Source organism: Chironomus tepperi, unplaced genomic scaffold (assembly GCF_022539635.2).
Source record: "Chironomus tepperi strain 1889 unplaced genomic scaffold, CSIRO-AGI_Ctep_v1 contig_388, whole genome shotgun sequence".
Classification (NCBI taxonomy): Eukaryota; Metazoa; Arthropoda; class Insecta; order Diptera; family Chironomidae; genus Chironomus; species Chironomus tepperi.
This window is the reverse complement of record NW_027226510.1, coordinates 135,106-160,104: the sequence shown is the minus strand read 5'-3', so window position 1 is coordinate 160,104 and position 24,999 is coordinate 135,106. Positions and strand designations below refer to the sequence as shown.

The window sequence follows — 24,999 nt, the reverse complement described above, 5'->3', positions numbered from 1 at the left end:
ACAGAAATTAACGGTCAAAATAAATTCAAAAAACGTACAACCTGTTCAAAAAAGTTAGAATACGTATTCACGTTATATCAAATGACTTAAGCGCATTTTTGACACATTATTTGAATAGTATATTATGATAAATTTTACAATTGACGTGAAGATTACATTGCTTATCAATTGATACAAATGAAGAAATTCTAGTATTAATTTTAATTTTTTTAAATTTTTAGTTGGATAGGAATTTAACCGTTTTCAAAAATTCAAATTTCATGTTGTTTCGCAAAAATGTGGTGAAAACGAGTGAGTGGTTAATTATAATTGGATTGCAGAAAACTTAAAATTAGTAAATTCTTGAATTAACCAAGCAATGGGACAAAGCGCATAGCAAAGTTCCCATTTGTAGACAAGTTTCTAAAAATGCGCAAAAAATGATTGTTTTTGTGAGTTAGTTGTAAGCCCATTTTGCAAAAGAAGCACAGAATTTAATTGTATATTTTTTCACAAATTTTAATGTTTTTTAATTAATTATATTCACTGGAACTCGATAAACGTGTTAAGCGGCATAATAATGATAGCATGTGTATTTTAGTGTTGAGAAAAATGTGAAAAATTCAATAGAAAATTGATAATAAAAAAATACATGCAAAGTACGTCCAAAAGAAAGGAAGAAAAATTGTGTTAATTAAAGAAATAAGTATAAATTGTGAAAAATAGCAGATTCTGTGAAGAATTATTGCACTGGATTAAAGCAATAGGCAGCTGAAATGGATGCAAAAGGAACGGGAGGTGAGTAATCGAAGAAATTTTACTTCCAAATCAAAGAGTTATGACTCATTTACTTGAATATATTTTTCCTCTTTTCTATGTGTGACATTCTTTCGAGGAACTAAATAAAATACATCCTAACATCTTTATTGTTGTGCATCTTGATACTATTACTTTCATACTTGTTGAAAAATGTCAATTAGATCTGTTAATTTACAGAAATGCTTGCGTAATATGCTTAATAACAATTAGACAAATTCTATCATAAAACCTTATCTAAATTAAAAGGTCAGATGAGTCTTTGAGGAATAATATAGAAAACAATACCTATAAAGTTCCATATAAAGCAGTTATTATCGTTTTATTTCGAGAGCAATCACTTTAATTTAATTTTTACCGGTACAATAGTACAATTCTCATGCTTAATCTGATAACATACAAATCGTACACAGAATAAAAAGTTACTCATCAACATTCATCAAGTCAATAACGGTAAATTAATGTCTTGTCTGGGATATGCGGAATCTCGCGTAAAAGAAAGTCTGAAAATCAATTTTTATTCCTAACTAATTTAGTTACGGTTTTTATGACTACTCTTTCCACTTATGTCACCCATAATGCTGATAAAAAAGCTGATATCTAGAGGCATAAACAATTGATAACAGCAACTGCTATCAACTTACTCAGACCAAGTTGGCTTGATATTTTTAACATATTTAATTTAAGAATGAGTTTAAGTAATTACTTTGACTGACTCAATATCCTTAAAGACCATTTTTATTTTGAAAAGTGACTGAATCATGATGATTTTGAGGAATTGTCGTCCTTGAAGCAAACCCAACTAGATTTCACCATTTTTACTGATTAACAAAGTCACTAATTAATGCGCTTATGTCATCTACCTTTCTGTGATTCACATATTGTACCATACGGTATCAGTAAGCATTGTTAATATAAATAGATATATGAACTAAGTGATTTTCATTTTCTTCATCCTTTACTGATAAATGAAATTGAATGTAAATAATTAAGTGAAAATTACGAGTTGTTTTTTTTTCTTTATCAGCTGAGTTTATAAGTCATGCTTTTCCCCATGAGTGTCATAAATTTTAATTGAACTTGATTAGTTTCAATTTCTCTTTTTTTTTCCTTCCCATTCTTGCAAGTTACATGCTTACTACTTTGTTTGTTCAATTGCATACATACTATATTTAAAGTTAAAGAAGAGAGTCAAGAAATTAAAGTAATGAAAAACTTTCAATATTACAATCGGTGCTTACTCTAAAGCCACATACATGTGTGTGAAAACGTTGCAATACTTGCTTGATTGGAATAGAAAACCAGTTTTTTTGTATTCATTCGCTAAATGGTAAATAAGAAGAGAATTAACACAAACATTGCCGTGTGCGACGTAGTATGCCTTTAAGCTTCAATATATGTCCCATTCGCATTTTTATTGTTATTTTTTATTCCTTTTATGCGATCTCATTGTTGCTTTTTTTACTGGAAGATTACAAACCTTCCAGATTATGCCAATAACCTAAACATGCCGTGCTTCAAAATACTTGAAAGTGCTCGTGTGCTTGACCTATTTTCTTAGTTGTAGATTTATTTTGGACATGGCGAGAGACAGAGAAAAACTAAAATTAAATTGCGACAACCGCTTTCATGAAAATAGGACACAGCGACATAATGACTTAATACACGACATCATAGAATGCTTTTAATTGGATTGATTCTATTAATCTTATAGTTAGAATTTTTTTCCGTAATACTTCCTACTACTCACCACATACGATGTATACCGAGTCAATAGATATTATCTATTAACGTTATTTGACTGCGGGTATTCTAACTGCCTCAGGAATAACAGTCAATTTGTGTAATTTTGTAAAATATACAAAGTAGAAATCATGACTTAGAATAATGACGGCCGTGCATTGAAATTAAAACTTCTTAAATTTCAACAAATGTTTACACAATAATTTTTTTTTAGAAGCGGCAGAATGTAAACTGTTAAAAACCTTTAAGAATATTAATTCTATCTGTGATTCACACATCTTTTCTTTGTGTTGACTCATCAATCTGGATAAATGCCAAAAATCAACATTCTTCCTTTTAGAATCTTTTTATTTTTATGAATAAGCTTGCAATGTTTACATGCTAAAAAGTTAGTTCGAAGTGTCGATGCGCAGTTTTACTGAATTATGTGATAATTATTAACGGTTTCTTGAAATTTGTAATTAACGGTTTTTGGAAATTCAAATGCTTTCAAGTTCAAAAAAAATCCAATCGGTTATTAAAGTTCAAAAAGATTTAAAAATGGAATCTAACGTATTTTAGTCAAAATAAAGAATTAAGAATTGAATTCTAAATAGTAATTTAACAATGAAAATAACAGTTCAATGAAACATTAAGAAAACAATCCAAACTGCCCATTCTTTCCGCAAATCCAATTATTCCAATTTAAGCACAGAATAAATCTTTTCTTCCCCTTAAACGACACGTGATGAAGTCATCACAAGAAAAAATAATGAAAAGAAATCGCAAGTTGTTGTTCTATGATGTCACTCGATTTTATGATCATCACTCATTTATTTGCTTATTTAAATTATATTGTTTCTGATGAATTGTTGGCGTATTCTTTTAATTTTTATTAAACATTTTTACTTAAATGCTTGTATCAATCAACTCAATTGGATAATCACGACAAGCATAAATTAATTTATTTTTTTATTTTTAACAGTCACAACAAAAGAGTCATGAATTTATGCTTTTTGATTTTTAATGAGACTTAATGGCGTTCAACGGCGTCGATTATAAGACTTAAGAAACGCCCAAAAGAATGTGAGGAAAAGCGTGTGATTCACGCAACATTTATTGTATTTTAATTAATAATTAGTACGATTTAACTGCAGCGGAAGAGGATTTATGTATTCTAGACTTTTAGCCTTGCCTACTTATCAACTTTATTACTTTTTATCGTCGTGTGTTGTATGCGAGATAACAGTACAAAGGAATTTGTACAAACACAGACTGTTTTATGAGTAAAAGAATTTTTTTCGTTCAATATTAATTTAGTTTTTCAAGTGCGAAATATTAAATTTGATATGCTGGCTATGAGGCAGTGTTGCTATCTAACTATTTGCTCGATAAGACATGTCTTTTATCATCTTGAGTGCCTGATCATCTAAACACAGAAAAATGACTTTGGATTCTGTCAAATATGCTCGGCATCAAATATGAATCTAGCAAGCCTCAGGCATCTAAATTAACAGCACTGCTATATACAAATATGAAAAACATTCCAAGAGCTTAGAATCTCTAATTTCAAGTTGTCAATTTAAAGAGGATTGTAGGCTAAATTCTCAAATGACTGAATATCTAAATCACGATCAGCATGTCAAGTTAGCAACATGTCAATATTTTAACTGTTTAGCTTTCTTATTGAAATTTCATCATTTATTACGTTCATTGAGATTTGACAAAAATGAAAGGTTGGCAAATGTTATCACAATAGCTTAAAATAAAATTAATGGGAAATAAAATGTTATCAAGCAATTCTAGTTAATGGAAATGGTGAAATCAATCTTTTGAATGAATTACTACTAAATCGGCATGAAATCTTAGCTTAACTAAATAATAATAATATTATTCATTATGCTGGAAAATTATGCGCTTGAGCATTTTTTATATTATCAGCATGACCTTCTACGCACCATAATGTGAATATCTGCAGTTGTTGTCATCCTCATATAGTCGTTCGTGTTTCTAATATAAATAATGATTTTCCATACTGTTTTTCAGTCATAAATTTATGATAAAATAAAACATTGTTGTATAGTATTATGGGAAATGGAAAATATGTTATCAATGAAGTACTTTCGGAAGTTGATTAATGAAGTTGTAGGATGATGATTTGATAAAAATCCGTTGAATAAGTTGGTTGGTTAAATTACTGGTAGAAGGAATCAATTGCGATCCTTGACCTTCCTGAGATGTCTACTAAGGCTGGTCTCTGTTTGCCAACTACCAATAATGTTGGACTTTAGAAGCTGTACTCAAATTCCACTAGAACTTGATATGAAGTCGAGTCTATTTAAATTGACTTTTCCATACAAAATCCGACTCAACTTAGAAGTGTATGCACAGATATCAATCCCGATTTCTGTAGTTTTGCTAAATAGCTTGATGCCTGACTTGATGTCATAAGTGGACAATCCCAAAACCTCAAACAAATTAAGCACAAGAACTGCGCCTAAATCCATCAACCTTGATAACTCATGCCAATCTCTCTTGAATTACTCAACAACAAACATGTTTTGTACCATAATGAGAATTAGAGCTAAATAGCTGCTAATTTATAAGTTTTCAAGATCTTATACTTAATACTCATTTCATCGACCGAACGCAGTCAAAATAAATGTTTGTTCAAGTATTGAGAAACAAAATTTTTTAATAATTTATATTTTTCTCATAATTATAATTAGCAATATTGTTACTATTCCGTATGCAAATTTATTAGTATTTATAGAATGAATGTATGGCAACACCTCCAGCATGTCTAAAACTAATGAAGTAAAAATTATTCATTAATATTATGTCTAAATTTATCTACAATTTATTTATTGAATCTTGATAGGTAGAAACAAAGTGACCTTTAGGAAACTTTAGAGCTTTAAATGGCAAAAAAGATCCATAGATCTTATTACTTCGTTTTGCTTCATGTTCATTTATGTCTTGTTGAATAAGCTTGCATCGACATTTTAAGTTAACTCACGTTGTGAATAACACAAACTTATTTAGCCGAGACTGTTTGATTGAAGTGATGAGGAATTTGACATAATTATTTGTTACCTGTTTATCAACTATAAATGTTGATGCCTTTATTCTATTTGACGTAAGCTTGACAACTATTGCTTCACTTACTACATTTTAGTTGTGTCTCAAATATTGGGATATTTTTTGTGGTGAAAAATAATTATTAATGATGTTCCATTAGTCAATTCTTGTTAAGCATTGAAGATATCGTTTTTTTGGCATTTCCGGCAGAACATCTGAAAGCTTCTTTTGTTACTGCTTCTTGCATGTTTGTGTTGTATTTGGAATAATAAGCAACTTTGGCTTTTAACACACTTTTTAGCGCATTTTTGAAATTTTTTTCAAAAAGGTAGCTTAATAAGACACAATGTTCGGTCGTTCGTTCGTTCGGCTGTCATTAAAAACTTTTTATCTAGACATCGCAGAGAGCTCGGAATGGTTTTAAAAGATCAGTTCCATAAAGTTATTGGCGCCCCGGGCATTTAAAAGTTTCAAATCAAAGCATAAATACTATAATTAACAATTTTTCATTTTCATATACAACAACAACACGTTTTTTCATTGTTTTACAGTGTTTTTCAATGTTTGTCGATGTTTTTACAGTGTTTACTGAACAATGTTCTTAAATTTGTGGAAGTTTTGAACTGGATCTTACTGGATCTTGGTTTTAGGCCTGGAAGTGAACTGGATCTTACTGGATCTTGGTTTTTAGGTCTGGAAGTGAACTGGATCTTACTGGATCTTGGTTTTTTAGGTCTGGAATTAAACTGGATCTTGTGTTTTTGGTCTGTAAGTGAACTGAATCTTACTGGATCTTGGTTTTAGCTTTGGAAGTGACCTGGATCTTACTGGATCTTGGTTTTTAGGTCTGGAAGTTACCTGGATCTTGTGTTTTAGGTCTGGAAGTAACCTGGATCTAGGTTTTTAGGTCTAGACGTGACCACGATCTTCCTGGATCTCATTTTTGTGGGTCTGGAAGTGACTTATTAATCAATTACTGATCGCTGGGACAAAATGCGCTTAAGTCCCTCGATCAATAACACGAGGACTTCTGTACTTTTTGTTTAGTTATTCGATATTTTTAGTATGTTGTGGTTGTCAGGGATAATGGATGTTGGCTTACAGATGCTTATATTGGGTCGTTCACTTACATGTACGTTCAAGGGGTGATGGGGGACTCTAGTTGGATTTGGGTCTCTAATTGGATTCGGGTTCTAGTTGAATTCGGTTCCTTTTTCGGTATTCAAGTCACACCAACTCGGTTAGTGTGATTCGCGACTCACAAATTGTGGATAGGTACGTTGCATTGATATACCCTGGGTCATGCAGCGTGCAGGGTTGGGGAAAGTAAAACGTCCATTGGAACAAAAACAGTCATCACGACAAATCATCGTCTTCAATAATGCAACAAAACATCAACATCATATAGTGTTCATCGCATCCAAATCTAAAATTAAGTTGAAAAAGCCTGTAACTTGGTCTTTTAAAATTGAATTGTTCAAAATCGATTGAATAGGGTCCAAACTTCAACAACTCTAACTTATTTCTTACTTATACTTATTTCGCTGGATGCACAGATCAATTGTGATCCATTGTCTCTATCATATGTCGCCTAAAACTGTCTCTTTGTCTGGCTACCGTTTTCCATCAACTCTCACAGTAATCTTTTATTGAAGCACAGCTCGTAAAACATGAAGTATTTATAATAACTTATAAATAGAGACAGATAAATTTCGCATCTATTTTTTGTAAATTTCGCATTTATTTTTTTTTTGAAAATTAAAAATTTCGCTGAAATTTCGCATCAATTAAAAAAATGAATTTTATTAAATATTTTGGCAGAAAAAATACATTTAAAGAAATTACAAATCATTATAGCATAAAATTGTTGTAATTTCATTTAAGTAGAATTTCAAATTTTTTTAATTTTCGCGCATAAAATATTATATATTTTGAATCTCAAAAAACTGTTACTGAAATTCTTGCAGGAAATTTTTTTTGAAAAATTTTTGTGAGATAGAATTGAATTTTCGTAACAGAAATCATTAAAATTGGGCCCTGAAGTTACATATTCAATTAATTTACTTAGAAATTTGATATTCATTAAAAATTTCCAAAATTTCGGAATTTCGCATTTGTTTAAAATTTTGTAAATTTCGCATCTATCGCCAAAAAATGCGAATTTTCGCAACAATTCGCGGAAATTTCGTAAATACGAAATTTATCTGTCTCTACTTATAAATATTAACAATTACAAATTGGTCCATTAAATATTAATAGAAATTGACATTAAAGTTTGACAGTTTATGGAACAAGCCTGTCTATATACAATTAAATTTCAAATCTATAAATTATTTAAAGTGATTGTCGTGAAATATTTCTCTTAATTCATAGCCCTTCATCAAAAATGCCTTTGTCCCTCATCACTATTTATATCACAATCGATTCTATTGATTTTATTATTTTTCCTTTCACTCTATTTTAAATGAATGTTTTCCTGCTATTGTAATTTTTTTAATGAATTTTTATTCCACAACCATAATATAAATTTTATACACTGTCAAGTAAACAAATTATTAATAAAATAAAATAGCGTGCCTCAAAGCAAGAAAAGAAATGTCAAAGTTGCTATAAAAATTAGCAGTTTAATTTCTCTTCTTTCTCTTTCTCTAAGCCCATCGTGAATAACGGATTGTTCTGGCATTAAAACTTTTATTTATTTGTCAAACGGATTGATGGAATCTTTTATATACAGGCTACAAATATCGAGGAAGTCGATGGAGATGAATAAAAGTCTATCAAAATAAGGGTCATTAAATAGAAAATATCGAAAACTAAAAGATTAATTTAGTCAATCACAGTGATAATACCATTTATTAACACATCGATTTTCTATAACACAATTCATGTCGCAGCATATTGGTGCTCCATCAACTTAATACCATTGATTCGTTTGCATTATATCAAATCCTATTGAAATTTTGTTTATTTTTTTTTTCTCTCTCAAGTGTGCCGCAAGCGAATTTTTTTATAGACAACACAGCTCTCGGGCACCATAAATTCAATGTTTTTTATTCATCGACTTTGTCAAACAAATAAAGTTTGCCGATAGCTTATCACTCCAATTGTATGCAATGAATTTCTTAAGAGCAAAAAAAATTAAAATTGAAATTAAATGTATTCAGAAAGAAATAATATTAATCACTCCAAAACCGCCGCACCTTCCTATTCAAGAGAAAAAAAAGGCAATTTTGAAAGCAAGAATTATGGCAAAGAAAAATTGACAACGTAAGTGTTTTTTTTGCTTGCTTTGGCATTTGAACGAAATGAAAATTATTACGACATTATGGTTAGTCGAAATTATTTAGCGTAATTTTTGAATTGCAAATTAGGTTAGAATGTTCAGTTTGGGGTGTTTTGTGATTTGTTGGGATCAAAAGTTCATGGAAATTGCGAATTATGAGCGCGTAAGCAATTTCAAATATTATAAATTAAAGCTCAATTGGGAATTGGGAAAGAAGCCGAAGTTGAGGACAGAGTTGCAAAACAGGTGCTTGTGACAGGCAAAAACCGTACAAATTCTTGTTAACGTGTACAATTTTGCAGGAAAAACTATATAAATTATCAAGAATTTGTACGGTTTTTGCCTGTCACAGGCATCTGTTTTGCAACTCTGGTTGGGGATTAGGATTGCTGATGCTAGGGATTGGGAAAGCCGAAGTCTGATTCTGCAGCGGACCAAATGTCAAGAGTATGCCTTCTCGTGATATCCCCTGATACTAATTTATACACCATTGACTACATTGCTATGGGTTGGAATAAGTACGTTAAAGAATACAGTAAAAGCCTATCCAAAAACACTTCATCTCAAGGATGTTAACCTCTCAATCAGCCTAGATAGTAAGGTTTACGACTGATAATTTCCGAAATCAACTTGTACAAAGAAAGTTACAGAATTCAATTTAAAACTAATTGGATCTTTAATTAATATCATATGCAGAGATTTGGGGGAGGTTCGACCGTCTTTAATCATGCTGATATGCTGAGTTTCTCTAAAAATTAATCCTTTAGTTACATCTTACTTACTTCCTTGGCGAAGGAGCACGAGGTCCATTGTCGCATTTAGAGTTCGTCAAAAGCTGGATCTGTCTTCAGATAACTTCTGCCAAGTTTCTAATTCCCAGCACTTTTGATTTAGTTACATCACTTTCATAAATTTTCCATAAATCTCAACATATATGCGCCTATGGTCAATATTTTACGGTAACTTCTTAACATAATACTCTTACTTCTTTCAATTCATTTGTAAGCCTTTTACAGTGTTAAGCTCAATATGATTACGCTGTTGCATTTTTATGTGATTTGAACAGCAACAACAGACAAAAAGTACAACGCGCATAATAGAAAACAAATTATGTAAATTTAGTTCATTTTTATGATTTTGCTTTTCTTTCTGCTTCTTATTTTCCTTTTACATCACATTATGCATTCAGTGAATGTGACAATTTGATTGAATAATGCAATAAAGTGCATTGACGATGGCGGCAATGTGGTGATGAGAAATTTTGCAACATGCGCTTTTGAATTCGATAGGTATAATATAATAAACATATATAAATGAATGGATATGAAAAGTAAATTAGGTCAGCATTGTAATTGTGAACGGTTCAAAAAAACTTATGTCTACAAACTTTATAAACAATATTTTTGCGCTGCCAGAAAGAAATGGAATGTTTTTCGAGAAATTGTGATGTTTGTAAACACTATAAGTGAATCAGCTATAATGTGAAGGTTCTTTCTGTTTTTACATGATTTGCATATTGTTTTTCAAAAGCGCATTATGGCTCTCATCAAGTGTATTATTGAGGAATTTGTAGAATTTGCGTATAAATAAGTTATATGCATGCAAGATACCAAACGAATAGTAATAACTGCAAGGAGTGTTACGGTAAACCTGTGTATGAGTCATTTGGCATATGGTCATCAGTTTCAAGTCATAAATTTAAGATTTATTTGGATTGTGAAGTCATGAAGTGTTACATCGGCAATGGCTTTGACAAACGGCTTTTGTAGTTATGATACCCTAACAGATAAGGCATTGAGCATGCTCGCCTAAATGAGCGTGCTCATGAATATACTCAATCAATATAATTACCTTCAGCAACTATGTTCCTATGTGGAGCTTAGGTTACAAAAAAAAGCTTCCCAACTGACTCTGTTCAGTCCTGTCAATTAATACATGTCTAAACATGTTTAATTCTCTGAGTATATTCGTTATGCATGCTCTTTCTTTGTTCGGGACAAAGACAATCCAGAATTTCCAATTCTTTAATATTCAGACTTTTGACTCATTGCATAATTTGATTAGTATAATACGGTTTAATATTTAAATAGCAACTCTAATATGGTGACTATAAGATGTATTATCATGAATCATCCAAATGACAAAACTTAAACAACTCTAAAGATTAAGTCAATAACAAGCCAATGACTCAAATTCTTAATTTTAGAATAATTCTGCATCGTATCCTTCAAAAAGTCATAAGTCTTCCAAAAACTTTGAAAACAATCACTAAAGGATACGTAAAAATTTATAAACATGTCGATCAAATCCGATCCATAAATCTTGCAAACATTAATTTCATGTCTAGCTTGCAATAAAATTTCAAAAAGTCAATCGAGATAGCAAAATGAATTGTGAACGAAAGGTAGGCAATGTAGAGCAATTTGAAAGGCATATTTCATTGATAAAAAATCACTAATGACATGTGAAACAAAGGAATGATCTTTATTGAATTGAATGTCTAACACTATCTTCATCATCATAATGAGTCTTTCGAGTCTGCACCTATTTTAAGCACTTTACGTCTGACTTTACTGATACATATTGATATTTTTTTTCTCTTTTTTTCTCATCATTTATGGTACTTATTTACATTATTCACCCAATTCCGTTGCATAACATTGAAATTCTTGCGTTCATTAATGGATAATGTGTACATATGTGTGAATAAGACATTAAGTATGAAGAAGAAGCTTAGAAAATAAAACATACAGCAATCTTCTAGATTATATTACATTTCTTCCTTTGACTGTATAGGTGTTATGTTTTGTTGTTAATCAAGTTCTCAAGTTCTTTAACCTTTTACGGACTATACATACAGAAGAATATCAATAAACTCGAATGTTTTCATTCATTCAATGTTTTACATCTATTACAACGTTTTATTACAATGTTTTCATGCTCAACCACAATGTTTTTTATGAAAATTTTCTCATGAAACTCACTCAAATTTATTCAGTTTACTTCGTTCATCCGTTCCGACAAGTTCAAGATTAAGTAGAGATAAATATTTATTTTTTGTTGTTGTTTCATGCTAATATAGTGAAATTTTGCTTGCATGTGAATGATTTATTAAGAACAAATTTACAAAAAAATATAATTAAATGTGCCTTACTATTCTAAATTGGATTTGTTGAAATTTGATACCAAAAAAAGAACTGTATTTTCATCAGAATATTATACAATACATAAAGTGTAAGAAAAGATCAAGTATAATTCAATAACAAAAAAAAAAAAAAATGACAAGTAAAAGAAACCAAGTTGTTTTAAAAAAAAAAGAAACGAAACTGGTTTTCTTATGAAAGTCTAACGAAATAATAATATTAAAAAAAATTATTAATTTTAAGTATTGCTTCGAGTTGAGAAAAGGAAAATGAAGAAAAGATATTGAAAAAAAATAAGGTTTTAAAAACGTAAATTGGTGTAAAGAAATTATTAGAGATGTACAATTGAGTAGAAATTGAATATGGATTTACGCTCATGGTGTGTTTAATGGAAATTTAATAAGTAAATACAATTATGGAATTTATCTACATAATAATAATCATACGGACTGCATCAACTACTGTAACTTTTCATATTTTTTATCGACCGGATGGTCTGCTATGAATATTCAAAATAGCTGATAACACCACTCTGTGACCGTTCCACGCTTTATGCTTCACTGCCGTTATAATTAATGCAGATTTAATTGTAAAAACGCTCACAAATGCATCAACAAAAGAAAGAATAGTTTGTAATGGAATTAATGCTGCTTTGGCTTGGTGCTCTTTTTTTGCTACATAAATTGGTTGGCTGCTTCAATTGTTCATGAAGTGAATTCTAAAGTGAAAAAAAAAAAATGTTACAATCGAGAGAATTGTTCTAAAAAAGAAATGAAAAATTTTTTTGTGATTGTTCCATTGTTTGTTAACCAATTTCAATCATAATGGCACAGTTAATAGTGAAATGTACAATTCTTTATTTTCTCTTTGTCTCTTCGTTTTCTTCATTATGTATTTCTGTTATTAATTTTATTTTTTTGTGTGCTGCGGCATCATGTTCGCAATAACATAACCCGAGTGACACAGTATGACACGATGTACATTTTTGTTGTTGTAAAAATATTTGGGTCTGTGTTGTAAATGAATTGTTTACAGGATAATGAGAATGTTGTTTTTTCTCGCATTGACTATGCTGATGTCAGTTGCGGTTTCGTTCATGAGACTAGGCTTGAAATGATGAATGAATATTAATATTGATCAATAAGACATAGACTCTTCAAATAGACTTAAAAAGTACATTCTACGATACTTAAAGTTTGTCAAAATGACCATGAATGTTAGACATACGATCGTGTGAACATGAAACTTTGTACTGCACACGGAATTGTGGCACCTTGAATATTAATTATTAATAATAAATTCAATGAGTCACTGACCCAAAAATCAGAACTTTAAGTCGACTATACTCAAATTGACTTTTCCATATAAATTCCGACTCGACTAGACTCATGTCGACTTTTCCATGCAAAATCCGAGTTAATTTTGAGCTCTGCGTCTGGTCTGCGTCCAAAACTCTTGCATTTAAATCCAAAATCTCGAAAAAATTAAAGTCAAAGCTTAAAGTTACCACCAATAAAAATTGACCATGCATTACTCGGTAAACATTCAAAAATATAAACGAGACACAGAGAGAAGTGTCATGCCATTAGAGAGCCAAAGAGATGGAACACGAATGAAAAACTGTATAATTTAAATTTTAAATGATGGAATTGAGGATGAAAGTGACTGCGTTTATATTCATTTGTATCCAACAGTATTCCAAAATAGGAATCAACTCTACCTTTGAGCTAACTTGATAATGTGTGGGTGGATATGTCTATAAACAACAACTTAAAAAAAAATATTAAAGTTCAAGCAAAAAAAAAATGATCAAAAAAAGAAAAAGTTTCACTTTGCGAAAGTTGACGTTAATATGAAATTATTGCTGCATATTAGTTGTTTGATTTCGTAAGAAGATGTGGAATAGCAAGAAAGCATTTTCCTTCTTTCTTTCTCCAGTTTTAAAAGTCAATCATGTCACATGCAAATTATAATAGAAAACGTGTAAAGTGCAAGTGTTTTTATTTAGTAGTAATGTAAAGTATATTTAGTTACATGCATGCAATGCATATCGACACATTCGTTATGGCATTTGTAGTTTTTATTTGAACGTAAAGAAATAATTAGCTAAGAAATCGTGAATGAATAATTTGTAGTCCATTTTTGGAAATAATGACATTTTGTGATTTCATCGGCATTTTGAGGGAAATTCTTATCGGTGATGTATTTTAGGGCTTTAGATTGCACATCCTATCGATAACAAATAGTAGAATCATGCTTTTTATAGATGATGATCTAGTTTGTCGTACAATAAAGAGAATTTATTTGTCAATATTAGATTACTTACTTACTTACTTCCTTGGCTGGGGCGCACGAGAGCCCAATGACACCCTTAGAGAATGTCTAAATACGGCTCTATCATTTACTATCCTTTGCCTTAATAGATAGAGTCTGATTGGATTAAGTCAAGTAAGATAGACTTGAGTTAAATTGAGCAACTTTGCGTCTTACCGTCAATAATAACGACATAGCGGCGCTCTAGCGAACAGGTTGTTGCGTACAACATTGAATTCAGATCATTTTTGATCAGTACCTCAAATCAACTCAAAGCTTCTTAATAATGTCTTTAAATTATTTGCATGACTAGATTCTCTCATCAACAGTCAATTCTTACTGTTCATTAAATTGCCTTGAATGCTAAATATGATCTTATGGTAATCAATAAGCACATATAACTTACAAGGTAACTGAAAAGCCTCACGACACTTTTATGTCTTTACAATGTAGCATTACTAAGGGTTTTTTCAAAAGAGCATTATCGGTACTTAGGATAAATTGTATTTACAAGTGTTAGTCAAATAAGAAAATTGATCAAAATACTAGCAAGCAAGTGCTTCGTAAGCAATTTCAAAACTTCTTATTACTCAAAATTGAAATATGAAATCCATAAAAAGCAAAAAATTTAGAACAGATGATTTTAAGCGAAATACCATAGAGCATGCATCACACTTATTTCATGCCAAATACATCCGTTAACGTTATTTTCACAGTAGCACAAAATCATGTAGAAAACCATGTCGATATCTCGAAAATTATGAATGTGATATGTACTTGCGAAATTAAGCATAGCAAAAAAGTGAATATTTAATCACATTTGTTCTACTAAAAAAAATATTGCGTAAATGCTGCAAAAGCAGCACCAGCAGCATTTGACTTATATTATGTTATGATAGAGTACATTCAATACATATCAACCTTTAGACACGTAATCTGACTAACTGAAACGTTTTAATCTAAAGTGTGCTAAAATTATTACAATAATCCGTAAAGCACGTTTTTGTCATCACTTCCATTGTGCTCGTAACTTATTTTTTTTTTTCAAAACAGAAAAAGCAGCAAAAATTATTTCTCAAATTTTTATTTCTCTTTCATTTCTGATTATTCAATCCATGTACAGTAAAGCAAAACTAGTTTCATGCTACTGCTATTATTACTGAATAAGAAACAAAAAAATAAAAAAAATTATTTGCAGCTGGAGTGAATAAGAAAGATGTAAAAAATAAGCAATAAAGGTGTTTAAGTCAATCTAAGCTGCGGTTGTTGTTAAATCATCATTTTAATCGCTTTTCGATGCATGAATTTGGTTTTTTTTTTACTTCATGATGTAGTAAATTTCACAGCATGCAAAACCATTAAGTATAAAAATATTTAAGTACCTCACTACGACCTTTTAACATTCATGCAACTTTATTTGGGTTGAGTTGATGTAGGGATTCTGGAGATGTGTTATGATGTTTGTACTTGGATCCAGTTATATTTACTTGCTTAATTTAGTACTTCGTTGGCCGTACAAATCAATTGTGATTCATGGTCTCCCTCAGATACCGCCTAAAGCTGACTTTATTCATTGAAGCTTCTCGACATGAGTTTTGTGCTTGTCTTGTGTCCAACAAATTTTTAACTAAATACCTTGTTCAATGGAGCATCCACTGATCACCTAACAACATGTCCTGCCCAACAGATAGAGTTTCTTTCAAAAAAATCTACTACATGCTCGCCTTTGGGTAATTTTTCGCAATCTACAAAGTCGCATTCAATTTCATGCTTATTTAATTGAGCTTTCCGTAGGTCTTCTAATAAGGCCAAGGAGTGTAACTCGTAGAAATGGTTGTAAATCCAGAACTAGCCCATCGTGATTCTGGTCCTAAGTCAAATTTTATGAAATTCGGCCTCAGGCTAGAGTCAAGTCGACCTTTGACCGAATTTTTAAGCATTCCTACGTCATGTGCCTTCCAGTAACATGTTCAGCCCATGTAGTACATTTAGACGTCATAATTAGGTCATAAAAATATATTTTCGTTAGCATGAATCTTCAGAAGCAAAAGTCCAAACTATCTGGATTCTCTGAATTTTCAAAACCTCAAAATTTATGTTTAATCTGAACCATAAATCTTAGAAATTACTCAAAATCTATCGAGTGTGCGTTAAATATTTCTTATAATCGTTCTTTCACTTCACTTGCGGGTTTCTATTGAAACATTCTATTCTATTCTTCTTATTCTTATTCCCGTCTCTGTTTATCATCATCTCCATGCCTGGTTGAGTTCTCGCAGTTTTTCATTATTTTTTATATATATCTTATAAATACTGCAATATATCTTCATGAGTATGTATATGTGGAGTATAAAGAGCCGAAGAGATCCGGATGTAACATTTTTTGTGTGCTTTGTTTATCCAAAAAAAAAATACTATAAAAATATAAGCAGCAGAAAGAGCAAAAGAAAGAGGATGAAATAATAAAAAAGAAATGAATGTTCACGATGCAGTTCACTTGATTGTTGCTTTTATTGCTTCCAGTCCGCATTTGTTAAAGTATAAAGAAACATTCAAAGGAAGAGAGAGAAACGGTTTCATTTCTTATTATATTTTTCGTAGCTTAAAACACCGACTAAATTGGTTCCTCTCATCTACTACCAACCCACTGACTATATACATTGTAAATCATTTTATATGCCTAGTTATAGTATAGAAAGTGAAAAGACTTTGAATGAGACAATTTATTAAAATCTATGCCTTACAAAAGCATCATGTTATTTTTACAAGATACGGAAGTTGATGCTTTAATGATGATTGGACTCATCATGATGTTTTCATCTCACTCACTAACTGTTGTAAAACTTGTGTTTTGTGTGTGCTAGTTTGATGGACACAAAATTTAGATAACAATGACGATGAAGAGATTAGTGATGAAAATTATGTGGATTAAAAAATTTTAATTACAATGGGAACTGAGTGAATTATTGTAAATTTCCACTATGACTTGATTTCATTTAAAAAAATAGCATTTTGTGTATGTGGATGTACAGCTGAGTGAATGTTGATGTGGTTCAAAAGCTGGCTGTTTTAGCACAGATTTAAAGTATGTTAAATGATCTTGTTGGCGATGACCGAAAAAATGATCAACCTGAATTTTATTAAAATGAAATGATTCCTGAACAGCACAACTTGATCACTAGGGCACCGCTACCTTAAGTTGCTTTTTTTGTACAAGTTGATTTCAGAAATGATCAGTTGAAAGCCATATCATCGCTAGCTTGATTGTGAGGCTGCAACCTTTCAGATAAGTTGGTTTGGATAGGCTTGTACTCAATTCTTTTGTGGACTTATCCCGGCACATACCTCGATTGCTAACAGTGTATTTAGCGATATCAAGGAATACAACGAGACTGAATACACTTGACATTTGGTTAGCTTCAGAGTCAGATCTCAATTCCCCAAGGGCACCGCTTCACTGTCGTATTAACGGTTAGACGTGAAGCTGACCTTATGGCACCATCGCCACATTGTGCCGCTCGGGTATTGCCTTATAAAAAATATCAATTGCTGCATTAAATTCAATTAGCAATTTATATTGTTTAGTTTCATTTGTCAAATGTTTATGATGCATCATACTGCATACTAATGTCAATTACTATAATAATGAAAAATTTTAAGAATAGAATTAAGTTCAATTGCTGAACAATCATATCTATAAGTTATGACACTTTAGTTTCTCCAATTTCTACTGTAAAATTACAATTGTGGTCTAGACTTAATCCATATCTTATCAATCGTGTCATAAATTAATCAATTTTTTATTTATGGAAATGCCTATAAACCTCTTTAAACTCTTTTTGTTTGAAGGACAAAGCTGACGAGCTTTGTTTTAATTTCTGCTTTCCGTCTAAATAGCTGATAAGCATTCTGAATTACCTGATTTGTTTTTATTGGATGTTAACTTTTGACTGCTGTTGGAATAGTTTTGATTACTTTTAAGGCAAAGTTCATAGCGGTTTTGTATGGAACCTGTCAAAACAAAGAATTTTGTTTGCTTATAGCTTTCAAAACTGTGTTAAAGTTTATGTACAGCACAATATGAATAATGTGAATATTTCCAATGTTCCGAACAGCACGATGCGGCAAATTTAAGTTTTCGCCATTAAAATAGGCCTTAATTAGCCGTCATGTAGTCGTCAGGGCAGTTCAGGACATCCTTACGTCTTGTCGTCAACCCTGAACAGACAAGAACCCTGCTTATGAGTATGCTCAATTATGTTGATTGAGTATACTAGTTAGATGAGCATGCATATTTTCTGTTAAGGAATATGATAACTTAGTGACTCCTTTGAAACTACACTATGCTGCTCGGGTGTGTTACGATCAATATTCACTCCAATTAAGTCGAGAAATATGCGTTTTTAGTCACACAACCAGCCGTTACACTGACTAGTTTTCTTCTACTTCTCATAACTATTTTTATTTCTACATAATATACTTAAACTACTAAGATTTCTATTAATTTAAATTATATTACGTATGTTAAGTGCTTATTGAATAATCTGTGCCACTTCAATTATTTATTTCATTTTAGCAAGTGCAATTGTGGAATTTGATTATACAGCAAATGAATTAGATGAGCTGAGCATTGCAAAAGGGGATCTTATAACAAATATTAAAATACAATCTGGTGGATGGTGGTACGGAGTAGTTTCATCAACAGGAAAGTCCGGGATGTTTCCTGATAATTTTGTAAAATTATTAGATCCAAATAACGATGATAAAGTCATAATAAGGTAAGTTATTGCTATTTGCTGAATATTGGGGCAATTAATTATTACTGTTAAAATCTCTTAGATCTGTTCCCTTATTGTTCACGTGAATGATTATGGGAATGTTTCTTATTCTTCAGTTATTTTTAGCTATGCTTCTCTTCATTATTCCAAATTTTGCGAAAGAATTCTTTTCTTATTTTTCTTTTCATAATTTTGAAATAACGGCAAAATTGATGATCGCTATGCTGTTAATCTTTATGAATTCAATGAATTGGCGCAAATTTTTTATATGATGATCATTTCTTATGGCTGCTTTGTTATTATTATATAATATCGTTCATTATTCTTTTCGTTTAATTGTTACAGAGATAAAGCATCAACGAAAAATCGACGATGTAAAGTCATTTATAGTTATAAAGAGAATAAAGAAGACGAACTAACACTGGCTGTTGGAGATATTCTTGAAATATTTGATGAGGTTGAAGAAGGTAATGTATGAAGTGTCAAGAGTTGCAAACAGGTATTCAAATTTGATAATTTGAATGGTTTTGTAGGAAAAATCATTTAAATTTTCATGAATTTGTACAGTTTTCGCCTGTCACCGACACCTGTTTTGCAACTCTGGTTCCAAGCTTCAATTTTGTATTCAGCAGAACTGGCACTCCTTTTAAAACAAACTCAAATGTAACACAAATTACATCATGTTAAATTTCACACTCTCTTTTTTACTTCCATAACAGGCTGGATGAGAGGTAAACTAGGAAATAAAGTGGGTGTTTTCCCATCAAACTTCGTTGAAGTAATCGAGTCAACATCACCAATTAATGCAAATCACAAAACAAGCTTAAATAACACCATAATTCAAAATAAAATAAATAATAATCGATCGAGTCTGACGAATTCACGAGAAGATCTCGGTCATAATCAAAGTGGTGGTAATAATGACTCAACAACAGACTCAGTACCCATACTTCCGCCAAAACCAATTCGAGAGCAATGTAGAGTGCTTTATGCTTATGCACCTGTTAATGAAGATGAGTTGAAATTAAACGAGGGTGATATAATTACGATTGTAACGAAAGATTTACCTGATAAAGGTTGGTGGAAGGGGGAGTTGAAGGGTAAAATTGGAGTCTTTCCGGATAATTTTGTCACATCATTGCCATCAGACGGTAATAAATTGATTATTTTCTTTAAGTATCTTGTGATGTCTGGATGTGTATAAAAGATCCAGCAAAACATCCAATTGTGTCAAATTTAACATTATTTATCTAATAATTAATTATTTATCTTTTAAGCATCACCAGTCAAAGAACGTCCACCAATCGGTACAAAAACAATATTAAATGCAACTAGCACATCCATTAAGTCATCAACACAGTCGTATCGAAAGGATAGTTTCGGTTCAAAAGATTCACTCACAGAATCAAATAATTTAGTAAGTGCTGAGCGCAATAGTGGAATATTTGGTAATGTGGCAGCACATCGACGGTCTTTGGAGACAAAATCTATTGAAACTAATCATCATGGAATTGAGAAACCGCCAAGAAAATCCTTAATTATAACCGATGCAAATAAGACGCCATCAGACATAAGAAAAAGTTTAGAAAATCTTGACGATAAGAAATCAACGCCGCCACCAGTATTAACAAAGAAACCAACTGTTCCAATTAAAAAATCGCCATCTGTATCGACAGTTGCTGGCAGTATATTTTCTGGCTTGAAGCAGAAAGTGAAAAGTGTCGAGAGTAAATTACAACATCATGCAACGCATGATGGAACTGACGGCATTGGTAGCAGTAAAATAACATCACAAGTTGCTGATAATTCTGACAAGGCAGTTATTGGTGAGAAAATTAATGAATTAGATACAGTCGAGAGAGGATCATATTTACAGGATGTCCGACAAAATCGTGCAAAAGCACCAAAAAGACGTCCACCAACATCAGCTGGTTCAACATCATTAATAGGTGATTCAAACAATAATAATGTAAGCATGAATGGAAGTCATACCGAATCAAATGATTCATCATTAACAAGCGAAACGATTATATCGACAAGTCCTGCACAAACAGCACAACAGCATGAGGAAGAAACAGTCAAACCGAAAGCACGTGAGTGGGAGAAACATAAAGCACCATGGATGGAGGAATTGAAGGCAAATCAAGCAAGAAAAACGTCGCCAAATATTGAGCATAAATCACCCGATAGTGATGAGAAAAATGATTTATCAAAATCATTCAGCAGTTCATTTTCCCAAAAGAAATCGACTCAAGAGACATTCGAAGTTCGTGCCAGCAGTATGGAAGTAAAATCAAATAGCTTTGATGTATTTAAAAAGGATAATGTTGTGAATAATAAGGAAGTACATGCAACATCATCAATAAATACAAGTGTTGACACATCTAGTGCCAAATCCACAACGAAAATATCAATTACGGATAATTCAAGTAGCGTTATGACAACTTCGTCCACAACGGCAGTGAAAGTCGATGATTTAACCTCAAATATTCGACCCACAAGTGTTAGCTTGAGAAATCGTTCAATATCGCCAATTCCGCGTACACAACCACCAAATCATCACATTACAAAACCGTCACCAACAAATATATCGGCTACTCATATAACGACAAACAACTCATCATCATCATTATTGACATCAACAGCGACGGTAACATCATCAAGTACAGTTGATGTAAATTCAAAAGTCAGTGAATTGGAGCAACGAGTCAATAAGCTTGAAAGTTTAGTGCTGTCTCAAAATGCAACAATTGATGAATTAAAGAAGCTGCTTAGAGATGAAAGTGATAAAGTTAAGACACTTAAAAATGATTTGGAAAAATATGCCCAGTGCTTCACTCAGGTATGAGCATGCTGAATACTATTTTTGAAAATCGTTGTCAGAACTTTTGTGTGTGTTTATTGCCATTCACCAATATATTTTTTTTATTCTTAATTTAACTATATCCCAACTACTACTATACCTTTATACTTTTTAATGTGTGTGACAAATTTGTATTAATTAAATTTAATACATAACTTTTTATTCTGAAAAATCATGTAGAACATATTCAATAAATCTTTTTATGTTTGTGTAGTTAAGGTTGAAAGTTTATTTATGTAGACGTTCTGTTTTGTGGCACAACTTTTGGTTGGTTGAAAGGTAAATGGAACTATAAAAGAATCGACATCGTAAATGAAAATATGAATATGATAAAAGGCTGTTCTTCAAGTATAATTAAGGTTGTATTAAATGTCATCCACACAAAATATGGATGTGCACGAATTGTATACTTTTGTGACTTAAAATAATGAAAATGTTCATGTTTTCATTAACTTTTGATTGTTGAGCGCATTTTTGCAACAAAAACTAGACATGAATCATTCATATTTAAGCTATAAACTAATTGAATTTTTCACGCTATTCTGAACTAACGAACACGTTTGTGGATTTGCTTGTTATAACATGAACATTTTTTGCAATATCGATTAACAATGCAATAAGTCAACAGGTCAGAAAGAGTAAATCAAGGACGAGGAAATGGCATTTGTCGGAAATAAGGAATAACCAGAACATACGGAAGCTTCTGCATTGGACGAGTGGTTTGAGGAAATGAAGGATGATCGTCGTGGAACTATGCTCCGACTTTGAGTCTAGGTTATTACAAAAGGCCTTCCATCTGACTCTGTTGCTGGAATGAAGGATGATGTGACTTTGATATGAAGTTCAGTATTACCAATTAATCGTTTGCTTCTTCTTTGATGGATTATAATAGACTCATCATACTTGCTGGAACCATGCTCTGACTTGGAACCTAGATTTCTACAAAATGCTTTTCATGTGACTATTGCTGACTGAATCACAAAGCTTGTACAAATTCTCAGTTTTGACATCTAACTGGCATTCCTTCATCACCGTCCTACACCTCAATAGACTCATCATATTAGGATTTAATGTTGAAACTGAAATCGATGCTGTTGTAATTGGTGCAATTCTTGATGATTCTTTAAGAACCTTCTGATCTTTGATGAGAAGTTTAGCACTACCAATAAATATTTGGCTTTTTCCTGTTTTGTGGATCTTATAAGACTCATAACATAAGGTCAACTTTAAGACGATATAGTCGATGACATTGCAAATCTTGGCGATTCTATAAAAACCATTGAGGAATTTTTGGTTGCACCAAGTTGCACTTTGATAAGGAATTCAATACTTATGATGAAACTTCATAGCAATCTGACCTTATATGTGATTCGTGAAAATGCGCTTAAACATCAAAGTTAACTTTCCTGAACAGACAAGGGACATACTCATGAGTATCCTCACAAAATTGAGCAAATCCAATTATATTGATTGCTCCTCTAATGAGCAACTTATGAAGACACTCATTTAATTCAGTATGTTGTGAGGTATGCTAATGAACATGCTCAATGTCTGTTCAGAGTTCACCAGTTCTATTTACCAACCAATCAAACATTGTTTGTGTCACAAACCTTTCAATTATTTTTTTGTAACTGTTTCGGTTATTGTAGTTTCAACACGTCCTTAGTACTACTTTATTATGATTTCCTGTTTTTGTCACCATTCCTAAATTTATTTTTGGCGAAAAAATTTTCTAATTTCCATTTTTCGGAATTTTTCTCTATTTTTTATTTCCCATTAAAGGATAAAAAAGCGGCTTCCAAAATTTTTGTAAATAATCATTTCAAACATTAAAGTTAAAAATTAAAAGAGATAAAGGACGAGGCGACACTGCAAGCAGTGTGTATAATGATATCTAATAGAAAGACATCATTTGTTTTAGACACATGAAAGTTCCACATATTTAAGAGATGAAAAAAAAGTATTTTTTACAAAAAAATCCGTTTCGTGTAATTTTTTTTTTCTATTATTGAAACACTTAAATAATGATATAATATTTATAAAAGATAGAAAATCCTTATATGGCTTCTCATGCACCGTCATGAATAGCTGGTTAATAACATTTCATGTAAGAAATATTGTGAATGAAAAGTAATGAAAAATATCAAAAAAAAAGATTTATTTTTTTGTAATATTCTTAAAGAAAGAAAAAGATATTTTTATTCCATACATTAGTAGATTGTAAGGATGTGAAAGGAAATTTCCATGCACAGATGTGGAAGTTTGTATTGTAATAAAAAAAAAGAATGAAGATTGTGAAAAAGAGAGTTTTTAAGAATATAAAACAGAAAGAAAACTTTTTGTATGATTTGCTTACTAAAATGACTATCAGAAGTTTGGATTGAATTTTGGAGAGGATTTTTGAGGGAACTTGGATTGAAAATTGTAATTTTTACTTAAATGTTGCCTAACATACAAAGACCATGTTCACATTAATGAGCATACTCAAAGCATAAGCTCTGAGTATACTCTTTGTCTATTAGGAGTTTCTACATACCCCTACATACAATGACCATAACTCACTCAAATGAACGTACTTATGAGTATACTAAATCAATAAAATTCAGCAAGCTCAATTTTATGAGTATAATCATGAACATGCTAGTTGTCTGTTTGGGTATGGGAATCACTCAATCTTGTGAATCGAGGTATCCCGAAGTTTCGGCTTCGATGAATTATGTTCGGAACTTTACTCCTTTCTAAAGTTTTAAAGAATAAAGCACACTTTTAACCAACATAGCCCGAATAGGACTCGAACCTGCGTCCTATGATTTCCGATCGCATGATCCTACCACTGAGTTTCCGGGGTTTGCTAGAGATCCGTGGCATAAAGCACACTTAAACCTTTTTCTATGCAGTGCTCATTACACAGCTCTTATCGTTGGATTGGACAACATTACAAATTCAAAGATAAGACTATTGAAGGCTGTTTAAGAATTCTTTGAAGTTTCCACAAATCACGAGACTGAGACTAGGAAGTCT

The 24,999-nt window shown here is 31.5% G+C and overlaps 1 protein-coding gene across 3 annotated transcripts; it reads left to right on the top strand.

Annotated features, from left to right (window-relative positions):
* Positions 1-430: 430 nt before the first annotated feature.
* On the top strand, positions 431-24,651 carry LOC139096385 (CD2-associated protein-like). Of its 3 annotated transcripts, none has more exons than XM_070648088.1 (6): positions 431-777; positions 18,914-19,115; positions 19,461-19,582; positions 19,835-20,191; positions 20,393-21,957; positions 23,761-24,651. In XM_070648088.1, exons 1-6 carry the CDS (start codon positions 756-758, stop codon positions 23,809-23,811), a joined length of 2,319 nt encoding a protein of 772 aa, XP_070504189.1. In that variant the 5' UTR covers positions 431-755; the 3' UTR covers positions 23,812-24,651. The 3 variants fall into 3 exon arrangements, with proteins under 3 accessions (XP_070504189.1, XP_070504188.1, XP_070504190.1); XM_070648087.1 differs by having other exon boundaries at positions 432-777; positions 19,835-20,266; XM_070648089.1 differs by lacking the exon at positions 431-777 and adding an exon at positions 11,965-12,115 and having other exon boundaries at positions 19,835-20,266.
* The last annotated feature ends 348 nt before the right edge of the window (positions 24,652-24,999 follow it).

Bases quoted from the DNA above. Each gene is read 5' to 3' on its own strand.
- LOC139096385 (XM_070648087.1), top strand. From the start codon at position 756: ATGGATGCAAAAGGAACGGGAG. The intron at 778-18,913 runs GTGAGTAATCGA...ATTTCATTTTAG, and splicing joins GGATGCAAAAGGAACGGGAG to CAAGTGCAATTGTGGAATTT. The intron at 19,583-19,834 runs GTAATGTATGAA...CTTCCATAACAG, and splicing joins ATTTGATGAGGTTGAAGAAG to GCTGGATGAGAGGTAAACTA.